Genomic DNA, 20,910 nt, shown 5'->3' on the forward strand with positions numbered 1-20,910 from the left:
TGTGCTTTGTATAGTTGTATATTTTCTAAACGTAGATGAGAAAAACCATCAAATTAAAGTAGCAAATACCATCCATGAAGATAATTTCTCAACATGGTTAAGAAAAAACATGATGGTTCTACAAATGATGGAAATAGCCAATAATAATTTGTTTGTCTTAGCTCCAAAATCTTTGAATCCGGTATTACGGGTATTGCTTTTAAAATTATCAAGATATTTTCTAATTAGTGTAATTAAAAATGATAAAAGAAAAGTTGTCATATTGTTCTTAACATCCTCTTCATAACGTATAATTTTGCGACATTCATAAAATCCAGATTGCAATAGACATGTGCTTTTATATATGAGATTTAGATTATATATGAAAACATTGTTCATCCTATTTACATAGAAAAAACCCGATTGATTTATGAGTTCATGAAGACAACCCCGTTTTAAGAAATTCTTGTTATAAATTTGTTGCTCAGATAAAGACAAAGACAGTGTTTTTGAGATGTAAATGAAGATTGAAGGAAACTCTTGGTGCTCTTAAAAGAGGATGTTGTCTTGGTGCTCTTAAAAGAAAATGTTGTGATGATACATGGCCACCAAGATAAAAAAGAAGCACCAATTTAGCAAAGAAATGTGATATAGCTTGTCAAAATAATATAATTAATAAAAATATATTTAGATACCCTAAATGTTGAAATAAACATCAAAAAATAAAGAAGAATTTTCTATTCAACTTTAACCACTCCTTCATCTTCTTTTATTTTCTCACCTTTTTAGGGCTTCATTGCAAGTGATAACCCATAGTTTATGGGCTCAATACAATTTTTATTTTTCAGCAAAAATACTCAACCCATATTTGACTACAAAACATGCTATTTTCATAGAGTGAAGACCATATACAAAACCCTAATCCTAACCCAACGCAACCATTAAACTTAGTTAACAAAACCATGGTTGGATTCAACATCCTTAGATTATAAGTACTCTATTCACTATTTTCTTTAAAGAAAAAAATCCCTAATGTCTAATTCCTTAAAATCCCTCTGCCATAAATAAAATCCAAAGGGGGCTAAAGGGAATGAATGGGATAGAGGGCAAAAGACAAGCCCCTACGCCCCACAAAAACTGGTAATCGTTCCCTCTCTCTTACATCTGAGAAATTGATTGATTCTTTTGTCAAAAACTGTTGAAGATCTTGAAAAGTCTCCTTGCATATACTCAATACACTCTTGGTTTTCTTAGCGAGAGAGAGTGTGTGGGGACTCCGAAAGTTAACCTAAGTTTTATCCTATTTCCATGGCCTAGATCAATATCATCTTCCCGCCAAAAAACTCATAAAAACCCTTACATTGTTGGATAAAAACATTTGCATAACTTGTTTTCTTCAGATTTTTTTTTTCTTTTCCGAGATTTTTTTTACTCGCTGTTAGATCAAATATATAGTGTATGTGATATACTTATTGGGTTTGAATATTTGAATCAATGGCAGGGTTATCAAAGCAAACATATCGGTCTGCATTGGATTGCTTTAGAATCCTACAAGGGCTTCACGAAAATGGGGATTCTATAAAACGCGGAGAAATTGATCACAAGCTTCGTAAATTATTCTTTCGTCTTGTACATTTAAAAGAGCTCTATTATAGTTATTTTAGGTCATTTTTCATTGTCGTTGAGATTTGATTGCTGAAGGATCTGGGATTTATTAGATTGTTTCAAAGAGTTTGAAACTAGTTTCTGTGAGGTATACAGTACACTGAAGATAACATTCATGGATCTAAATCTGGATTTGGAGCGGTTTTTCATAGATGTTAATATGAAAGATGAAAAGAAGTGTGTTGGTTTTAAGGATGTTGGAGGTAAAAACTGTGGTGTTGGTGAAAAATATGGTGTTGTTAATGAGTTATGTATCGGCATTACAGAAGATAACAAATTGATTAGAAAGAGGAAGAAAGAGTCATATCTGGCATTGTTGGATTGGGTGAAAAAAGTGGCTATAAATCCTTGTGATCCTGCAATTGGATCGTTGCCTGAAAGGTCTAAGTGGAAGGCTTATGGAAATGAGCATTTATGGAAACAGGTTCTGTTGGCGAAAGAGGCAATGTATTTGAAGATTAATGATGATTCGAACTCTAAACAATCTATTTGGCAGGTAATTCATAATCCCCTCTGAATTTATTGGTTATTGTGCTTAACCAATTCTATTATCATTGCACAGTTTTATTTGTTGAACTTGGTTTCATGTTGTTAATGGTTTATACTTTATATGATTTATGGTTTAATATCCAAGAATGTAGTTATCACTTAGTGTGTATTCAATCACATTAGTGATCCTAGAAACATGAATGCGAAGAATATAGGGCGCATTAAGGGTATTTTAGGTATTTAACCACTTCCACTAACCTATCTGCTTAGTTAAACATTGCATTTATATTAGAGGGTGTAGTACTGTTATAATTACAATTAAGTTAATAGCATTGATTTGGGTTCACTATATCTTTTTATTTTTGTTTTGGTTGAGGATATTTTAAAAATCGACTTTATCTTCAAACTGTACCATTATGACCTGCTATAGCAGGTTTTACCGGTTTTGGTTGCGGACAATTTAGTCAATTTGGTCATTTTTAATATTTTGGAACTATTTTGTATGTTCTTATTTAGTTACTTTACTCATTTTATTTTTATTTTTTATATTATATTTTATAAATAAAATAAAAAAGCCTTTCACTGAAGATGAACAAACTCAAGGCTGGTTACTAGTAGTGAGTTCATCCAAAATGATCATTCATCTTTCAAAATTGAAATCCCATACGAATGGAATAAATAATAATATTTAATATATGTTGTTTATTATTTGAATAAAATCGAAAAAGCTTTCATTGAAGATGAACATTTTTTCGCATATTTTCGTCTTCCTGCATTTGTTAAATCAAACACATGCTATTGATGTTTGTGATTTTGGAAGATGAAGATGATTTTGGTAGCCCCTATTTTAAGTTGTGGTGTTCAGTCGTTTCAATTTGGATGTGGATTTTGATTTTGGAAGATAAAGATTAAATAAATATAAAAAGTAATATATACTTGATATAAAATATATATACATTTTGACCAACATTAGTTGTTGGTTACGCTCCCTGATATTAAAATGACTAAAGAGACTAAATGAGAAGTGAGAACCTTCAAAATAAGTCGGTTGCTAAATATGAAACTAATAGCTAAACCCGGTTGAATGTTATGTTTATTAGAGAGTAATAGTTTTTAGATATATGACTAGTAGCTAAATACTTTCATTCATTTGTATATTATAGCATTCTACTTTCATCCAGTTATAGCACTAAAAATCGATTTGTATTTTGACAAGATTGTTACAATTGGGTAGATTTTAAAAGTACGACACTATACTACAAAAAAAAAAAAGTAAGGTGCTATAAAACAAATGAGCAAAAGTACATTACTATTTCTTGCATTCGACCCTTAAAGACAACCCATTTTTATTTTTGTAGAAAAAGCAAAAGATGCATCCAGACATGTATGAGGATGAAACCAAGAAACTGATACCAAGATGCAGCCAAAGAATCATTATCGCCAAAGAAACCCAGAAAATCTTTCTATCTAGAAACCCAAGCCCAAACGTTCTAGAATGTTCCGGGTCGTTTGACAGCTCGAGTGATGTAGATGACAAAGATTCCTTATGGGCCATGAATTATAGGAAAAAACGAATCCCACTGGGTCGGTTTTTTCAGGCGGAAGTTCCACAATGGACTGGGGAAACTTCCGGAAGCGAAACAAGGTGGCTTGGGACCCGCGTTTGGCCTTTAGAAAGCACCGAAAAAAGAAACGGTTTAATCGAAATGGAACGAATGGGAAAAGGGAGACAAGAATCGTGCGGGTGTCAGTACATGGGATCATTAGAATGCGTGCGGTTTCATGTGTCTGAAAAAAGATCGAGAGTTAAACTTGAACTGGGGTCCGCTTTTGTGAAATGGAAATTTGGAACAATGGGTGAAGAGGTTTCGGTTGCCTGGAGTCAACATGAAGAAAAAAAGTTTGCAGATATAATTAAGTCAAACCCCGAGTCTTCGGGTAGAAGTTTTTGGGATGAACTTTCGGTTTATTTCAAGAATAAAAAGAAATCGGTTTTGGTGAGCTATTATTTTAATGTCTATTTATTGAGACGTAGGGCCCACCAGAACCGGTATGATCCAAGTAATGTTGATAGTGATGATGATGAACTTGAGAAAGTTGGGCTCGAGGTAAAAATTTCAAGTTTTTGAAGGTTGATCGATATTTGGGTTGGTCCGTTGGTTGGTTAAAAATGTGAGAATTTTGGGGCAAAATTTTGAAATTGTTTTTGTTGACGGGTGTATATGGAAAAGAGGCATAGGTTGTTGAGGGCTTTGATGCTTGCATGTTTTTGGTACATTTATTCAAGTGTAGGCAACATTGCTTTGTTACTCTTGTTTTTGGTTATAATTTTTGGTTCTATACTTATATAAGTTTTAGCCCAATTGAGTAGGATCAGTTTAAATATACGTTTTGGATGCTCGTAAGGTTGAATTATTCGATACAAACGTGACTAATGTTTACTGGAGGAATAAAATTGACAGTTTTTAAAGCTTACGTAAAAATGTTCTGTAATATAGTTTAAATATTTCACTAAAAGCTTTGATATTATGTTTTTCTCAGTTAGTCCAGTCACGCTTGTTTTTGCGAAATAGTGTCTTTTTGGTTCTTTTTACAAAATAAACAATGGTTAGTTTGTTTCAAAATTTTTAAAGGTTGCAAAATGGGGCTTTGGGATGCGTCAATATATTGTTAGTTTTTTGTTTTTATAAGTATATTAATATTAGTTAACCTCGTTGAATATAAATAGTTGAGGAGGTCAATACAGTTTGAGTAGTTTTTGATCGGTTTATACATGTGACATATCTGACCAATTGCACTTTTCGCTATGTTTTTAACTCATACTCATATGGTTCGTTTCTCACACCAATAATTTTTATAAAAAGCCATGATAATGTCCATTAAGTTCAAGGTTATACCTTGTGCTTAAGTGGTGGTTTTGCTCGGTTTCTCATAGATCTCTAATAAATTGCATCCATTTACAAAGCAATTACTTTTTTTCTATCAGTATAGACGGGATATTTTATTATTTTACTAAGAATAACAACAAACTTATAATTTCTTAACCATTTTCTGTGATAGTTGTCCAGCTGAATATGCTTATGTGACAAATGGTGTGAGAGTGAGAAATATTCTCAACTTGAAAAGATAAAGAAGGTGATTACAGAGAAAAAGTGGTGTCAATTTTTTAAATAATGAAAACATTGATTTTGTGGTGCGATTGTATAAGTAACTATAGACATCTTGCACGTCTTATGAATTAGATTATGCATCTTACGACAAATTCCTGTATATAGTATATTTAATATTAGGCATTTTACGTATAATTTTATACATCTTATGTTTAATTTTGTGCTAACTCAAATAAATTTGTACATCTTATGCAAAAACTAGCGCCTTACATAAGATGCACAAAATTATACATGAGATACACTTAACAATCTTGTGATTCACATGATACACACAAGTTAACGCATGAGATTCATAAGTAATTTACATGAAATGCATATAATTATACATTTTTTTTGAACGACGAGTATAACCTTCTCCTAGTTCCACGTATGCCTCAAATGAGATTTGAACCCTCGACCTCATGGAAAGAGGAACACCTGATACATTTTTTTATACATGAGATGCATGTTATTATGACTGATATGCAGCTAACTACAAAATTTGCAGGTTTTAAGCATATTAAGCATAACTTTTTACTGTTTTTGCTGTTCCAAAACCCATGGATACGGGCATAGGCATACATATCGATTATAAAATTATAAATAGAAGTCTCTTAGCCGAAAAGCCATTATGTTTTACATATATCGACACTACTAATATCGGACAGAAGCTTCATAAACAATCGCCCATGTGTACAATCTGCTTGCTTCAACACTAGTACTCACGGGTCCCACATAATATAGTCAACTCCCAGCCAAACCCTTATAAATTAACAACACCCACCCGAAACAATCACATATGACTGGGCCGCCTTTTCCCTGCATCCGTCCTCATCCGCTTTACCGGGTTCGCCCAACCGACCCCACTCCCCGTCCCCGGAGACTGATTATTTGACCAACCCTGTTGACTTTGACTTTGACTCAGTCGGGTTTGACCCGGGATCCTAATTTCACGACCAATCTCTGTTGTTGAAACCGAACCGCCACCTGACCGGTTGCCCGGTTTAACCGCACGGTCTTTCCGTTTCTTCTTACAGATCACGAGCTCACCCGGATGGGTCAATCTCGGTTCATCTTGACCGTCGATCGAGTCCTTCCCGAACCTTGTGTCTCGTTGAGTCATAGACCCAGGCCCACGGGAAAGCACCCGTGGGACCGGGGTAGGTTGCGGGTCAACATCGAGTATCTGTTTTTGTCTCTTGGGTTGACCAAAAGGAGGTACGCTTCTTGGAGACGACGCGGATGCTGATGCTGATGCGGCTAATGAGCCCGAGAAAGTGAGTGCGCTTCGGGCTTCTCGGAAGTCGGTATCGGGAAATGCAATTTTTAATATATCGAAAAACAGATCATGCACCTTTCTTGCCTCCGATCTCACCTGTATTTATTTATTTCAGATTAATAGTCATATTTGACAGGTTAATTTGATTTTTTTTTTGTTTTCCAAAATGATCACAAAACTTTTTTTTGTACTCGTAACTTCTCTCAACAAAAAAGAATGTTCTTATTTAACCCTTTTTTTTGGGCTTTTCAGACAAATATTAAATGCTAGTATCTGATTATCTATATTTTTTATTTTCATATAAAAAAATTGTGTTTTTGTGCTTTTTATACCATTTTTGGTGCTTTATTAAATAATAATACGGTTTGTTTATTCATATTTCACACTTTAGATAATTTAGAAAACAAATTAAAATCGTCTCAAAAGAATGTATTTCAGTCCCTTAATGAACCTAGGCTTAAATATAATATTTGGAAAAATAAAATGGAGTAAAAGTAATTTCATCATACTGTAGTTACTTGAATAAGAATAAAATGACAAAAAAAAAAAAAAGAAAGAATAAATTTACTTGTTCGAAAAAAGAATAAAATTACAAAAAAACATTTAGTCGACCTACTGTTCTGTTACCTCTACTAATACTAAATTGTAATAGGAATATTATATATGAAAATAAAATATAAATAATTACATACTAGCATTTAATAATGGTATAAAAAGCACGATTTTTTTTCAGGGACCCTAGGTGTGGAAAAAAGTTTAGTGACCATTCTCAAACACAAAAATTTGAATTAATTGGTTTGCTATAGCTGGTCATAAGGGTGTAAATGGGCAAAAAAATTGTTTAGGGATCAAGCTGGGAAACTTGGAATAGTTGGTGGATTTCAACTTTTTTTTTCCATTTTCTAAACTACGTATGTGTATATACTAAATCGGAAGAAATGATGAATACCTCATGTGAAAATCCAAAATACTGCATTCCGCTTTTCAACATAACCTGCACGTCGGAAATCAACTCCGGAACGGAATTGTATTCCAGTCGATCCACACGAAGTTCAATCTTGTGTAGATCGAGAAGACTATTCCCATGACTTTCGGTTCTTTTCCAAAGATCAGTCAACAGAGGAATAATTTGTTGACCTTCCTTATCGATTCTCCTTTGGATCTTTGTTATTACATTTTTGCACTGCAAGCACGAATCATAAAATTCAGTCCATGATGCAACTTAGGGGATTGTTTTCCCCATTAAGTCCTATAAGGGCAATGAATTAGGTTTGTCCGTCTGAATGACCATTGTATCCTTACATTCCAACAAACAAATCTTAACTCTTTGGCTGAGAACCCATTCAGTCATTCTGGTTCAGATTAAGTAAAAAAGAAAGAGCCGCCAGTTAGTAACACGAAATACAAAAAGACAAACATACCCTTCTTTGGATAGCCTCGGACATCTTGTTCCCGCCGAGAGAAGGTCCTACTTTAGCATCCAAACTTTCTTTGGGCTCCTCTTTGAGAGGGGCAGAAATGGAATTTCCTCTGGTTGGTCTCACGGGAGCCTTATTATTTGAGTTTTTACGAGTAGGAGGAGGAGTTCTTTTGGTTTGAGGAATTACTACTGGTTTTTGTTCAGGTGGTTCGGTTTTTACATGTAATTTAGTACGTTCACGTTCACGGTCAGGTTGAAAAGGTAAGCGGGAAGAATCACCGCGAAGGAGAGTTGGTTTTTCTTCAAACCGCTCAGTGGTTGCATTTCTTGGTCGAAGACGGATGCTTCGTTTCCGTTTTATATTCGGTTGTAAAACTTGTTCATCTTCACCCGATTGTTGAAGCTCCATATGAGAATCTCCATAAAATGCAATCTCACCTTCCTCCAGATCATCATGCTATTGCAGGATGCAAGAAATCAGTAATATGACTCGTACAAAAAGCAGGTCAAAATTTTGACAAAAATGGCTAAATTTTAGGGTTAAATATTTATGTAAGTAAGATGCTATATATAATAAACAAATGAATGAAAGTTATTTTTGTTTAAAAAGAAGACATACATACCATCCTTTTCGAACGAGAACCAGGCCTAGCATCAAGTGCAGAAAGCGAACCAAACTTCGTTGCAATCGGCATCACTTTCCGACTATCAGAGGATGACCCTGAAGACCGAGCTTCTAGAAGCTTTGCAGCATTAGGTACCCGGGGATATTCATACCGGTTTCCGGTCGCCGGAATCTCCTCTTCCGATTGGCTTTTTACAGTCACCGGAGTTTCATTTTCATTTTCATCATCTTCACCTTCTCCTTCGGATGTAGCCTCCGAAAACTCCTCAATATCATCATCTAACTCCGCATAATTTGGGAATTTTTTATCTTTATAACGCCCTCTTCTTTTTGTAACATCCATTTCGGGCTCGATATTTTCCGGATAAATCATGTTCTTCAATGGTTTTTTAGACAAACGCGCGATTGTAGCGTTCACTTCATGGGTCCCGGCGCGTAACCATTTCGGGACTTGATCGTATCGCGTCATTTCATCGGACCAATCGAATTCCTCATCCATTTGGTCAAAAAGCTCGACTTCTTCCTCACTTCTTGCAATCATTCGGTTGACTTCTTGTAACGAGGGGACATCGTGTACGGTTTCTTGGTATCGTTCTTCATCGCGTAACAATGTTTCTAAAGTCGATCGTCTCTCTTCGTGTGTTGTTCTTTGATCGAATCTTCCCGCATTTATAACTTCATCCGCCATATCGATTTTGTACTGTTGAATGTTGTTTCGTATGAGACTCTCGATTGACCCGATGTAGCGGTCTTTTCCGGCGAGGTCGTCATCGGAATCAACGATTCCTGAGACTCGGAAATTGTCTTCTTTTTCATGACTGGAAACTTTGTCAACCACGGCTTCCATGTAGATGACTTTGACTTCTCGGGTCTGCCCGATTCGGTGAGCTCGGGCAACCGCTTGTTCTTCGTTTTTTGGGTTCGGGTCAGGGTCGTAGATGATGACCGTGTCGGCTGTTTGGAGATTTAACCCCCGCCCGGCTGCCCGGATGCTGAGTAAGAAGATGAAGCAATCAGTATCCGGGCTGTTGAAGTCAACGATAGCGGATTCACGGTCATCTAAACTTGTTGTTCCATCGATTCTTCTGTAAACAAGTCTTCTCCACTGTAAATATTCTTCCAAAATATCTAGAAGTTTTGTCATTGTACTGAATAAAAGAACTCGATGCCCTGTGCTTTGAAGTTTTATTAAAATTCTGTCAAGAATAAATAATTTGCCACATGATCGGACGAGGAAATCTTTGGAGAAATCGTTGAAATATGGGTAGTTGAGTAGAGGGTGATTGCAGGCTTTTCGAAGCTCCATGCATCTGTTGTTTAACGGTTTATATGTTTTTGGTTGATACATTGGACTCTTTTGAGCCTTGCGTTTCTCATCTTCCGGGTCGACCCGAATTGTACCCGTGGATTTGATCCAATCGTATACAGCACCCTGAATTGCCGACATTTTACATCGCAAAATGATGGAAATCTGCAATAGTAAGAGATATAATATTAATTTCCAACATTAAATTTGAAGAACTGGGTTTCAGTTTCTTTTCTTGAATTTCATAGATAACTGATAAAGTAAATTTGATTACATATAATATAACTAAAATACTTTCATTTATTTATTAACTACAACATCCAACAACCATTTTTTCTCTAACAACATCGTACTTTCAACTGTTTTCTAGCATTGTACTTTATAATATCTACTCAACTATGGCATTGTACTTTCAACTTTTTCTTATTATCACTTTGAAGAATCTACCCAACTATAGCTGTGAAATTGTTTTGCAATTCCATGACATTCCTATCATCGAAATGCAAGAAATAACAAAATACTTTCATTTATTTGTTAATTAGAATATCTACTTTCATTTTTTCTTTTACAGCATCATATATTCACTCTTTTCCTATTAAAGCATTGTACTTTAAAACATCTAAATACGTTTTTTTCTCATTAATACATTTTATTTTGAAAAAAAAAACACGTCAAACTATAGCAATAAAATCGTCTTGTAATTGGATGAAATTGCTATAATTGGGTATATATCTCAAAGTACAATGCTATAATAAGAAAAACTAAAAGTGGGATGCTACAATAAACAAATAAACAAAGGTAAGTGTGTACCTTTGGAGGAAGTGAACCTTCAACATCTTCAACACGTCGTCTAAGCATAAAAGGCTCCAAGATTTGATGAAGTCTGTGTATAATAATAACCTTTTTCTCAGTTTCTAACCAATCATCCTCAGCTGTGACTGCTTCTTTTTGAAAAGGCTTTGAGAACCAATCATGAAAAGCTTTTCGATTGTCAAAAACTTCTGGAAGTAACAGGTTCAATAACGACCAAAGTTCTTTAAGATCATTCTGCACAACACAAAATGACGCATTTGCCCTTCAGAATCTTTACAGATTATTATCGAATGATGGGATTTGGAAAGCGATTAAAAACCTGCAGGGGGGTCCCGGTGAGGAGAAGCCGTCTTTGACACCTGTATTTGTCAAGATCACGGGCTAAAACCGATTCTCTGTCCTTCATTCTTTGTGCTTCATCAATTATAATATACTTCCAGTCAACTCTTGAAAGCTTTGACCGATCATACATGATGAACTCATAGGTTGTCACCAGCACATTGAATTTCATGGCACAAACTTCCTGAAAATTTAAAGAAAAAAAAAACATGGTCACACCGATAGAACTTGTAAAAAGGAAAAAAAATCACAAAATATGAACAGTTTTTGCAATCTATGATTAAGAAAAAAAAATAATAAAAAAAAAATAAAGTAGGTTTTTTTATGTGGTGGGGATCATTCAAAAAGGTAAATTCTGCAGCAGAAAGTGATTTTGCAGTGGTCCCATTGCGAAATATGTGGTCATTTGTGTCAAAAAGTCAAAAAATTGGTCCTTTTGTTAGATACCTTGCCCCATTTTGGTCATTTTTGTGATTAAAAGAGTTAAAATATGTACCTGAGAGAATAGTTTTGATCGTTGATCCTTGTTACCAACATAGTAAATGCAGGATACATTTGGCAACCAACTATGTAACTCACTCTGTTCAAAACAAAGTTAGAAAAATACAAAAAATAGAGATATAAAATTATAAAAGTTCAATGAAAATTAACAAACCTTCCAATTCACGAGAACGGCATTTGGAACAATAATAAGATGTGGGCCGTAGTTGCTTTTGAACTCCATTAAATAAGCAATTAATGCCATAACCTATACAAAGAATACATCACATCATCATACACACAAAAAAATACTAAAAAAATGTTTTTTTTAAAACCTACCTGCACTGTTTTCCCAAGACCCATCTCATCAGCCAATATTCCGTTTAATTTATTGTTGTACAATGAAAGCATCCATTGTAACCCAACCTGAAAGATTAATCAACTTATTATGATATCCAAATACATTCTAAAGCAACAAAATTACCAAAATAACCCAATATCCATTGATGTAGAAGATAACGAGACATACAAGCTGATAGTCACGTAATGTTCCACAGCGTAACATTGATGGCTGCCTTATGACCTTTTCATTCACAGCATGTGCGAGAGTATAATACCTGTTCACAACATAAAGAATACATTTTTAGAAGGCCAATATGCAAGAAATAGCAACATACTTTCATTTATTTGTTTGGTATAGCATTACTCCCATTTTTCTATCATAGAATTGTAAAATTAAGACAAGCTAATTTGGAAATGACTTTCAACTTTTTTTCTTTATTCTTACATTGTACTTTGAAAAGTCTACCCATTTGTAGCAGTGAAATTGGTGTTTTATTTGGATGACATTTCTATAATTGGGTAAAATTTTCAAAGTACAATGTCCAAATAAGAAATACTGAAAGCACAATGCAATAATTGGGTACATTTTTCAAAGTAAAATGCCTTGATAAGGAAAAGAATGGAGTACAATGCTACAATAAGAAAAAAAAATGAAAGTAAGTTCCTAGTATAAACAAATTAATGAAGTATGCTGTTACTTTTAGAAAGCTAAAATGCAAGAAATAGCATCTTACTTCCATTTTTTTCTTATTAGGGCATTGTACTTTCAGAAGTCTACCCAATTATAGAAGTGAAAATTGCTTTATATTAAGATGGTGTTGCTATAATTGGGGAGATTTTTCAAAGTACAATATTATAATAAGTAGAAATGAAAGTATGCTGTTATTTTCTGAACAACTTACTTGCTAACAGATGAACCATCTTGTGGGGCATTCATTTCAGAGAAACGATTTCTTATCATAACTTCTTCTCCAGCACAAGAGGCTGCAGCTCTCACTTCTTCTTCAGATAAACCCTTCACCAACAAATACAAAATCTCAAACATGGATATATATAAATTAAATTAAATTACATTTTGGTCCCTGAATATAGCTGATTTTTTCAAATTTGGTCCCATCTCTTGCAACTTGGGCCCTTATTTGAGTTTTTTGTAACATTTTTGGTACCCGTTATGTAAAAGGACTATATTTTTTGGACAAAAGTTGCAAAAAACAGCCATACTCACGGACCAAAGATAGTCATTTTACTTGGATCAGGGACTAAAAACGCTACAAGAACCTCAAATATGGACCAAAAATGCAAAAGAAAATTTTTTGGAAACAAAATTGTAAAACTCAGCTATACTCAGGGAACAAAAATGTGATTTACTCTAAAATAAGGAATTCATAACTAAAAAAAAAAAGCAGACATATCACATATGTAAATATACCTGAGCTCTAGCAGCAGCAGAAGCAGCATTTGCCACCTCAGCAACCTCCTGTTGATTCTTTGCAGCCGTAATTTTGCTCCCAAGTTTTTGGAGATAATCTTCCGTTTGTGACAAAAACGATGAAAGAACCTCGTACCTCTCAGCCGCCTCACCAGGCATACTGGTTTGTTGTTCTAGAAGAATTTCTCTATACCTTTCCACATCATTATTCTTCAAAGCCTCCATTCTCTTACTTCTATCATCATCTTTTCTCTTTGAAAACTCCCTCAACATCTTCTCATGATACTTAGCAATCCCCCGATTCCTCTGAGTCCTCGCGTCACGTATCGCCCAATGAGATTCTAGAAGCTTCTTCCTCCACTGAAAAATTAATTTCAACTGTTTTTCCCGAATTGCCCTTTGAGCAGCATTCACTTGGCGATTCATATCGTTTCGTTGTCTTTCACATAACCGGATAAATTTCCGGTAGGGTCGATCCGGCATCGACATTATCTCTTGTTGTTCTTTATCAACTCCTTCCCTTACCCTTTTCTGTAAATCTTGTAATTTTAATTTCTTTTCTTCGATCTGTAACCTTAAAACAAGATCCGGTCTTATTCTTCTTCTTTCTAGATTAACTGTTAGTAAATCGTTAATCTTTTCAATACTTTCGTTTCTTTTTTTGTTGACCACTTCAACACCCTCTTGAGAAATCAAATCTTTTAAGTCATACGCGAGTGTAAGATTGTTATTGTTGTTGAGCATCATGCTTGACCCGAAAGCATCATGCTTTCGGGTAAAGAACGGAAAGTCAAACAACGGGCCATGGTACTTTTTAGGCCCAGAATCTTTCGGTTGAGGTGGATTTGGGGGACCCGCTTGTAAAGCTCGTTTGCCTTGAACATTGTCGGGGACAACAACCGGGTCTGAAATTACCGATTTACCCTTGTCCATCGGGCTGTCACTTGTAGGAGGGAAAGTTTTTTGAATCACGGGTTCGACCTCGTGTTCCTGTTTAGAAGGAAGAACAGGTGGAGTTTCCTTCTGCATTGATGTACCTTGTGCATTAACTGTTGTGACATTCTCCTCATGAGCTTCTCTTTTTACATTGTTTAATCCAGCTTGAAGATCTTTTTCGTTGGACTCTAAATGTCCTGTCTGGTCATCAGGTTGACTTTTTACATTAACGGTTTGACCAGGGGAAGCTGACTGTTGAGTTTGTGCTTCGAGGGGTGGTGGGGAAATAGCTTGAAGCAATTCATTCGGTAGAGTTTTATCTCCTTTCTGTTTTAAACCATATCAACAAGTCCACAATAAAAAGGCAAAAAGATTATCCACCAAAAAAAAGAATTCAAAAAGATTTCATTGATGCACTAAAGTAACAATCTTTTTGGCAGACCCACAAAGTGATTTTGGACAAAAAGCAAAAAAACACTTTTTTTTTTTTGCATTTACATACCTGCAATGTGTCCAAAGTCATTCGTTCTCGAAAACTAGTGTTTTTTGGCATTTTCACAATGATTAAATGCGAGAAATAACAGCATACTTTGGTCAATTGATTTATTATATCAACCTACTTCCATTTCTTCTATTAAAGCATTATACTTTGAAAATTCCACCCAATTATAGCAAATCCAATCAAATACAAAACAACTTTTACAGCTATAATTGCCATATTTTTCAAGTACAATGTCCTAATAAGAAAAAGTTTGGAAGTACAGTGCTAATATTGGATAGATTTTTCAATCTACGATGCCTTAATAAGAAAAAAACCATAAGTTCAATGCTGTAATAGAAAAAAATGAAAGCGGGATGCTATAATACACAAATAAATGCAAGTACGTTGCTATTTCTTGCTTTTATCCCTTTTGTCAAGTGCTGTTGGTTTATAAAATAGTCGCTCAAATATCAATTTAGGGTACCTTTATACGCCTAAAAGCTAGTATCTGTGCCTTAAGAACATGCAGTTGCTGTTTTGTAAACCCCGAATGTGGTCCCCGCTGTGACACCTGTCCCTTTTGAGCATTTGGAGGTCCAGCACTGTTAGATGAAGCTGTTGGTTGTGGAGAAGATCGATTCATCTGTTGACCGGTCAACAAGCTCTGGTTCATGCCCATGGATGATTGTGGAGGTTGCATAGATGACAACACACCACTACCCTGCCTTAAAGGAAGCTGTTGACCTTGAGCTTGAGCTTGACCAGGATTTGCATTGTTGACTAGTAACGGATTCGATGTTGAACCAAGATGACCTGGCGGCATGGTCTGCTGACGTGGCTTGGTGTCGCTAGAACTTTTGTTTTGTAGGCCCATGTTGCTTTCATTCGCCTTTTGCATTTTTGCTTGCATAAGAGGGATTAATTGAGCCACAAAATGAGCATTTTGAGGAAGTGAGAGATCAATGTTACGTTCGAGAGCCAATGCCTGCATTGCTTGCATTTGAGCAGCCATTGTCATATTCTGTGTCCCTTGTTGTGGGGCCATCATGGGGCGTATACTATTCCCCTGCATCAATTGACTGCCAGATGTCGGCACAGCAAATTGTTTCTGGTTTTGGGTTTGATCGGAAACCGCCAGGTGTCCTTCATCTGTCGGTTTCTTGGACAATGATGTTTGTGGCTGATCTTTTGAAGGCCCCACTCCTGCCATTCTCATCTTCTGTTGGTTTTGGAAAGCGTACTGAGCGTATGCTTGGTGAACAGGATTCATCATGTGTTGATCAAAACCCGGATTCCGATTTTGCCCCTGTTGCATTTGAATAGAATTGGCTCCTCCCAAGACTCCTTGAAGATTTCCAGATTGATAGGCTAACATTGCTTCTCTACCTTCAGGGTTTCGAAGCAATTGTTGTTGCAATGACTGCAAAAAATAATTATTCTGTTTATAATTCTTTAAATCATAATAATCACTTTGAGACTGCACATCTAAACACCTCCTATCAGTACTCAAATCCTCAATTCATACTTTTGTGGCCAATTGAATGATGGTATTGATGACAAAATTGGTAAAGATTGAAAAATTGGAACATAAATTGATGACAATATGGACAGTAAATACAAAAGTCAGCTAGATGATTTCATAAATGAACTAACTTTTACTGGTTTTGAACTATACAAGCTATTTATAAACAGAGAGTGCTTTCAGTAACTATAAAAAGCTCTAACCTGTCTCTGCTGCTGCTGCTGTTGTTGTTGCTGCATTGGATCAAACCCCAATTGGGGAGTGGAAACAGCCGATGATGAAGATGACGGAGATGCGGAGGAGGATGGTGGTCCGGGCACCATGTTTCGCCCATGCCCACCCCCTCCGTGCTGGACCCCGCCACCGGATTGCATGCAAAAAAATTATATTTTTCAAAGGAAGTTCCTATATTGAAAACCAATACATATCCCTCCAAAAATCCAACAGCTATCGTTTAAAACCTTACGATCCCCTTCAACAATTTTCTCTCTTGCTCACTTTGTCTGTATAAAAATCAAAACTTCCTTTCCCAAATAAGAAAAAAAACGCCGATAATTCAGAAATGGGGTTTAATTGCTTTCTAATCAAATTGGGTGCGCCACTAGTGGTGATGGATCTTGATTCTTGAGACGGCGAGTCCCCGAAGTTATCGTAAAAATCATCTGATCTCCACAATGACCCGATTTCTCTCTCACCTATTAGTGTGTGTGTGGTGCTTGGATTGCAGTTTCACACACCAACTTTTTCGCAAATTCATCCGTCAAACCCTAGAACCGTATCAATTCTTACACCCGATATTTGTAATTTCTTTCTAAAACGAAACGGGTCCGATAAATTTGGGTTAACCCGAATGGATGTAGCTCTCGTTAAGAACTCAGTGCCGATAAATAAAAAGGAAACACCCATTAAACGTACCAGTAGGTCCAGTACCTATTATTCACCATTCTTATTTTACGAATCAGTTTTATAAATAAAACTATATAAAAAATAGGATGACAAAATAGACATGTAGTAGGTAGGAGTGTTCGCGGTGCGGTTTGATGCGGTTTAGAGTCGAAATCGTAAACCGCACCACATATGTAGTTTGGGATTTTTGGAAACCGAAAACTGCACCACGAAGATTATAAACCGCATTATGCGGTGCGGTTTGGTACGGACGGTTTTACGGTTTTTGTGCGGTTTATATAGTTTGATGAGCATCTCTACTTCTAATATTATGTATTTTTAGTTTTATATGAAGACTAAATTTAATTACTTATTTATACTATACGATAAAGTACATAAAATCAATACATAAAAATAATAGTTAAATAAGTAGTTGATGCAAAATAACATAAGTTGCCTTCATTTTAACCACACACATCATCGTCCAATTCAAAATAAACAAATGGCGTGTTCGACAAAACTAGCTCGTAGCGGGTAGCTTCTAGCTTGTAGCGTTTTGTTAAACGCTACATGAAGTAGCATTTGGATTTGGAACGTTTTGTTTAAACTAAACGCTAGAAACTTGTAGTGCCGAACAAGACTTTCTATTCTGTTTTGTCAAACGTTAGAAGCTATAAGCTTTCAAACGCTCTCATACGCTCCATGCCGAACACGCTCAAACAAGATAAATAAACTGCAATCAATTTATATATAAAAAGTGTATGCATCAATTAAATCCAAATTCGACAACAAAGAATACAAATTTTTAGTATTAGTGTGTTTTTACGCTTTTGTGCTTTATATCTTACTATATTATTATACAAACCTTACTATTTCTAAAAATAGATTTAAGACGTTCAAGTGTTTAAACACAATGTACAATATCTAATGCATTATATATCTTATGTGTATCAAAGACCCCCTTAAGTCTCGCATATTGTTTCCTCCATAGGCCATATATCATTTTATCTTTTTTGACCTGGCATTTATTTTTCATTTGAATTCCCACTTAAAACTAAGTCAAACACGTTTGGATTCAGTAGACGGTTTCCTCAATCCCGCACACTAATCTCGGCCCCAGTATAGCTCTCCCATATTTGATCCTTCCATCTCCCTTATTTGATCCCTCCATCTCCCTTTATCTCCAAAAAAAAAAAATATCAGTTTGAAGATTTCATTCAGATTCCTTTTCGCTTGCCTTTCTCACACTCAACGCAAACCCTAACATCGATGATGACGAAGAACTTTCTATATATGACTATTAATTGTGGTTGTGCAACATCAATTTTGGTGAAGCGGTTAAGAGAGTTAGTGATTTTGGACTTTCATGTAATTTCTCTCAGGCCCATTTATTTTTGTTCTTTTTTGATTAAATTTCTTTTATGCTACTTAGTTTATATATTTTGTTTGACATGTACAGATTTAGATTCTTAAAGATTGAGATGGAGCATGATGTCGGTTAAATCTTCTTCACTACTCTTATTTTCTCTACGGATGAGTGGCTGCAGGTTTGTGGTTTTCTTGCTATATATCCCTAAAGGCTAAAGCTTTCTTATAATTTTCTTATGGTTGTTGTTTTGGCCCAATGTTGTTTGTCTCATTGCTGCCGTTTTGCCAAGTTTTCAAACACTTCGACCATTTTACCTCCATTTGGTTGTTCCTGCTGTGGTATTTGATTGGTATCATATTACCAAGTTTCCATCACTCATTCCTCCAACTTTTTAAGACACCATACTTCCAGTTTCCAAGGTTTGGCTTTGGTCACGACCTCCTGTTGAGCATACGCCACTTCCTAAGAAGAGAAATAAGTCATGAACTATGTGTTTTATGCTTGAAATGAACATTATGTTTGTTAATGTTTATGGATTAAATCTAACTGCAACAATCGTCTTTTGTAGCCAACTAGGTAAGCTTGCGTAAGTTCATTTATATTGTTTTGGATATGATTGTAAGATTTTAGCGTAACAGTGTCCAGCTTGCATAAGTTGGTTTATTTTGTTCTGTTTTGGATATGATTTTACAGGACATATTCCGAAGAAAGTGTTTCACTTTTTCAGGTTTCTGTGACAAAATTCAAGTAATATTTCTTCGTGTTTTTTAATGAATATATGATCAGAACTTTGAATTTACATTGTATAGTTTGTTTTCTTAACTGTTAGTACCTAATTTTAATTGTCAGAGGGTTTTGTAAAAAACAACCCTTTTGATTCGTCCCATAGTTACTCCATTTTAAAGCTCCAACAGGCTTCTTGTACTTAACGAGTCTATTCTCTTGCCTTTTCAAAATCTCTACAGTTTGTGGTCGGAACGAATTCATTTGGTTGTGACAGATGATTCAAGGACTGCATGGGAGAATGATGGGCAACAGTACAGATCAACTTGGGTAGGATGCATCTAGGTGAAGGTGTCTTATGGATTTGTAGAGATGTAATTGTTATCTAACTAAAAATATTACTAAAATCCCCCCTGTGAGAACGTGTTTTCATTCATTAATGTTAATATGTTCTGAATACAAGACATGGTGGCCAGAAGGAGAAGAAGAATACTCTCTCCTACAAGTATTACTACATTCTCTTCTTTCTCCCCTCTTTGTTCCATGGTATGTTTATGTCAACATTTTTACCTTTGCTTTTTATCTCACTTGATGAGATGTTTTTTATCCTTAAAGCCCATGATAGACCCCTCTCATTTTCTGGTGCTGGCTCAAATCCAGGTGTTATAATGCAAAGATAGTTTTTTGATTCCACATGATTGTTGATGAATTAATCTACATGATTTTCGATGAATTTGTAAGTATTTAAGTAATGGACCTATATCTATTTGTTATTATTATGCTTATTGTTAAAAAAAGTCGTATCATATTTGTTAATACAATTTGATATTATAATTTAAAGATCAAGTTTTCTTTTGTGAATGTAGGGATTACGAAAGAGTTGTTAAATTTAGTAGAAGAGAAGTCATCACCAACTTTATGTCGAGTATTATATAGGGGATATAAAATTGGACTAAATTGATGTAGGGTAGATGCTTACTATTCATTTCTTGCAACTCCTGTGGTTTATACACACTTGAGTTTCTTCTATACCCACTAGCTGCTCTGCACATCTTTTTAAACAAGGGTTTAAATTTTTTGGTATTTTGATATTTATACAATTTTGTGATCAGTATGCTATCAGGAAAGCTAAAGAAAATGATATTAGTAATGGTGTTCGTGCACTTCTTTTGAGGACAAATAGTCATCAGAGGGTGTCAAGATATCTGATAGCAAGAACTGAAAAAATAATAATAATAATAAGCATGTTATTCACTGAAGTTCAGCCTTTAGTTTTCATATGATCATTGGATCAGTTAAAATCATAAAATCAAAATGAATAGTAGATGATTTTCATTGTTAGTTTCATAAATTTTAATGATCACAATGAGTGGTGGGAATATCATTATGTAAAAAAACTTGAAAGTAAAGCTTTCGATTTCTTTATTTTGTATAAGGAGACACATGTAAATATATCTAAAATAAGTTGCTATTTTTGTTTTGTTGGAATATTGTAATGATAAAATTTTAAATTTTTTTTAGCTAAGCATTCATTTTTGCTCCTAAACGAGAAATCATTTATTCACCTATGATATGAAAATAATTGTTCCAATGCAAATCTACCTTGTAAAAGAATGTTTATTGACCATTTTACCCGTGGATCAAAACTGAAAAAGTACAATACCATAGGGATCAAATTT

The 20,910-nt window shown here is 35.0% G+C and overlaps 2 protein-coding genes across 2 annotated transcripts; one reads left to right on the top strand and one right to left on the bottom strand.

Annotated features, from left to right (window-relative positions):
• The first annotated feature begins 1,007 nt into the window (after positions 1–1,007).
• On the top strand, positions 1,008–4,484 carry LOC145123584 (AT-rich interactive domain-containing protein 1-like). The gene is made up of 3 exons (XM_079058793.1): positions 1,008–1,119; positions 1,481–2,140; positions 3,492–4,484. The coding sequence occupies exons 2-3, from the start codon at positions 1,760–1,762 to the stop codon at positions 4,260–4,262; spliced, it is 1,152 nt and encodes a 383-aa protein (XP_078914919.1). The 5' UTR covers positions 1,008–1,119; positions 1,481–1,759; the 3' UTR covers positions 4,263–4,484.
• A 1,299-nt stretch (positions 4,485–5,783) lies between these two features.
• LOC145124082 (chromatin remodeling ATPase BRAHMA-like) lies at positions 5,784–17,123 on the bottom strand. The gene is made up of 14 exons (XM_079059304.1): positions 16,458–17,123; positions 15,217–16,152; positions 13,316–14,578; positions 12,789–12,901; positions 12,074–12,161; positions 11,884–11,970; positions 11,720–11,812; positions 11,561–11,644; positions 11,045–11,248; positions 10,723–10,959; positions 8,605–10,077; positions 7,983–8,438; positions 7,511–7,744; positions 5,784–6,657 (listed from the first exon to the last, which is right to left on the bottom strand). The coding sequence occupies exons 1-14, from the start codon at positions 16,626–16,628 to the stop codon at positions 6,076–6,078; spliced, it is 6,021 nt and encodes a 2,006-aa protein (XP_078915430.1). The 5' UTR covers positions 16,629–17,123; the 3' UTR covers positions 5,784–6,075.
• Positions 17,124–20,910: the final 3,787 nt, after the last annotated feature.

Source organism: Lactuca virosa, chromosome 7 (assembly GCF_052849685.1).
Source record: "Lactuca virosa cultivar CGN04683 chromosome 7, Lactuca_virosa_CGN04683_v6, whole genome shotgun sequence".
NCBI classification, from domain to species: Eukaryota; Viridiplantae; Streptophyta; class Magnoliopsida; order Asterales; family Asteraceae; genus Lactuca; species Lactuca virosa.